Source organism: Aptenodytes forsteri, unplaced genomic scaffold (assembly GCF_000699145.1).
Source record: "Aptenodytes forsteri isolate BGI_AS27 unplaced genomic scaffold, ASM69914v1 Scaffold87, whole genome shotgun sequence".
Taxonomy (NCBI): Eukaryota; Metazoa; Chordata; class Aves; order Sphenisciformes; family Spheniscidae; genus Aptenodytes; species Aptenodytes forsteri.
The window spans coordinates 1,103,998-1,107,195 of NW_008796041.1; the positions used below are offsets into that span (position 1 = coordinate 1,103,998).

General features: G+C 42.2%; 1 protein-coding gene across 1 annotated transcript in view; it reads left to right on the forward strand.

Moving 5' to 3' along the window:
• Positions 1–86: 86 nt before the first annotated feature.
• The window catches only part of ECHDC3 (enoyl-CoA hydratase domain containing 3), an 8,603-nt gene continuing 5,491 nt past the window's right edge, over positions 87–3,198 (forward strand). Inside the window, exons 1-2 of the mRNA XM_019473710.1 lie at positions 87–209; positions 2,486–2,583. Of these exons, the coding sequence (XP_019329255.1) occupies positions 137–209; positions 2,486–2,583 (171 nt within the window). The 5' untranslated portion in view covers positions 87–136. The remainder of the gene's footprint in view (positions 210–2,485; positions 2,584–3,198) is intronic.

Below are 3,198 nucleotides of genomic sequence, written 5' to 3' on the forward strand. Positions count from 1 at the left end.
CGCCGCCGCGGGCCCGTCCCTGAGGCTCTGCAGGCGTTCGTTGCTTTTTTTGACAGTAACCCCCTTTGTATTTAACGGCTTTTACAGAACCATTATCTTGAACAACCCGAGGAAAAGGAACGCCCTGTCCCTCTCCATGCTGCAGTCCCTCAGGGAGGACCTGCTGCACGACGTCAAAAGCAAAGACCTCCGAGTTATTATCATTTCAGGTACTTCCGTCATTTAAGGCCGACGGAAGAGAAGCGGGGGGAGGGAGGGAGGGAGAAAAAACGGGATAATACGGACTTGAAACCAAAATCTCTCACAGAATTACGGAAAATGGTACGGGAATGGACTTGTGTGTTGTTTTCTGTACAGCTGGCCGGGAACATGCCAGGTACCCTACGTGCGCCTTCACCCTTCAGACCCTGCTCTCATGCTGTTCTTTCATACCCATCCCCATTTCTACTCTCACGCACTTAATTCCTCATTCTTGAACACGGCATTAACAATTGACTTGGATTTTGTTATATTTTTGTTGATATTTAACATGTCTAAGAAGAAACACTGTAGAAACATGTTTCAAAATGTCAGTATTTCAGTCAGGTTATGCAGTGTGTTTACAACGTCGATGAGCTTTTTCCTTTTGTAAACACACTCAGTAGATGAAATAATTGGTTTAAAAACTATATGTAAAGAATACTTAAAACAAAAGCCAGGTTCTGATGGTTATCAGACTAAAGAAATAACGTTCTCAGATACTGGTTTTCATGCAGGAACAGGCTGAGCTGGTATGAATTTTGTTGCTGTCAGTGGCAGGTATAGATCGTAGTAAACAGGGCTCGCAAGGTTTCTTCAAATTGTGTGCTCTGTTCCCCTGCCCTAAGCCAGGATCAGTCTTGTTATCTTTGCCGCTGGTTTGTCAAAACTGGTTTTAAAACTCTCCAATGAAGGAGAGACCATAATACCGATACTGCAGTCACCCGTAACCTGCAGATGTAAAACACTATCTCTCGGAGCCTATTACGGTTTTCTTCCATTTAGGTATTAACCTGGAGAGTTCTTAAAGATAATGAAACTTGAGCTGTTCTTAAGCCATCTTTTTTTTCCCCTGCTATTTTAAGATAATCTTCCCCTGCCCCGCTTCCAAACATCTTGGAGAAACAGGTTTATTAATTTAGGATGCTGCTGTTTTCTGTACGTAGAGGAAAACACTGTGTTTGTGCACACAGACATGAGCGAGGAAGTAAGCTGACTTCACAGGGGTGAGTTTAAATATATATACTCAACATTTCAAACAGCAGTTACAAATTTTGTGAAAAACTTCGGGTTCTTCTTTGGGAGTACAGTAGTCTGGGAGTTTGTGAGCATGACTTCATTTGTTTTTTTGTTTTAGTTTCAAAAGAAATTCCATGTTCCTATTGATTTCCAATTCCCTTGCTGAATGGAATGCAAAAGAAGGAATCTCAATAAAATAAGAGACTTCTCAGGGAACGCTTTGAGTCTTTAACACAGACTTTGCAGTGGATTCTTCTTCAATGAGGCACAAATGCAGATGCGATTCATTTCCAGATATGTATTGCTGATCCCATGAGCTGACTGATGTTAAATCTGTGGTTATTTCTGGATAGACTGTGCCACAATAATCTGGTCCGTAAGAAACAAATGCGTAGGTAAGGTTGTGTCTGCATAGCTGTAGCTGGAAATGTCACATCCATACAAATATCTGAGAAGTTCTGAAGGACTCAAAAGCATCAAATTGGTTTATTCTTATGGCAGATATCCTCATGACAAAGGAACACACTTGTAAAGATAGTGTACCCATAAAGGGTGTTTTGATCTTAGCTGCCACTGGAGGCAAGCAAATCCAAAACTGAGGTCCACAGAAACCTGCTCTTTTGCTGCCCAAACCCTGGACATGCTTTTTGGGATTCTCTAGATGACAGTTTTAGCAGTGGAGGAAAAGATTCCCCAACAACCTTTCTGATTCTCCCCTAGCAGAATGACTGCTTTTTCTTTTTTTTTTCTATTGTGGCCTTGAATGCTATGACACAAAAATCTTGAGGCTTATTTAGTAAAAGTTAATCATTAGTGATGGGTTCAGTCAGTAGGGAATAACTATATCTGGTGGTCTGAGAGCAGAGCACTCCGTCCTCGCTCCAGCTGACTAGTTTACATTGTACCAAGGAGCTATCTAGTACAGTATCCTTACAAAAAAGTGGGCTCAGAGGTGTGAAGTGCCTTATTTTTAATTGAGTTAACGTGAAATGGAAGTAAAACTAGGCCTTTAAAAATGCTTATGGGTGTTGCTGTTGTTCAGTGTTGCATTGTGGCAATTTAAAGTTGTTACAAAACCCAGAAGGCAGTGTTTCAGAACTGTGTGTAAAACTCCCTCCTCAAGCTCCTTTTTGACCATTGACATCTCATTGACATAACTTTAGCAGGGGCATTGATATGCTGCTACCCCTGGTTTCTTCAGACTGACTTTTCCTGAAATTCTTTGCAGCTGAAGGACCTGTATTTTGTTCTGGCCATGATTTAAAGGAACTGTCAAGTGAAGATGATGTGAAGCATCATTCCCAAGTATTTGAAATATGTGCAGAGGTAAGCAGTTCTTCTTAAGTGCCACCCTTTTTGCCTGGTATGAAGAGCAAGCAATGATACTGATTTAAAGAGGGACAGCATTGCTCATCTGCTAGCTAAAACACAGACTGTTGCTCCAGATTCCTTGCTTTTTGCTGCTCTGTCATTTTAATACCTGATCCTGGTGAGATTGTGTTTTCCCTGGATTTTTCTACACGCAAATAAAAGGACTAGAATGCCAATGTGCATGTCACCTACAGTGGGTACAGTCATGGCGTGTTCCTTAGTTTAGCCAGTGTTCCTCGCAGCTGAGTATTTGGGCAATGTCTTTCCTAGAAATCTAGGGATAACCACCTTCAAATCACTTGTGATCAAAGCACCTAGCTAATAACTCAAGACCAGCATAAACATCAACATTGGAGAACAAGTCTTATGAGGAGCGGCTGAGGGAACTGGGGTTGTTTAGCCTGGAGAAAAGGAGGCTGAGGGGAGACCTCATCACTCTCTACAACCACCTGAAAGGAGGTTGTAGCGAGGTGGGTGTCGGTCTCTTCTCCCAAGTAACAAGCGATAGGACGAGAGGAAATGGCCTCAAGTTGCGCCAGGGGAGGTTTAGATTGGACGTGAGGAAAAATT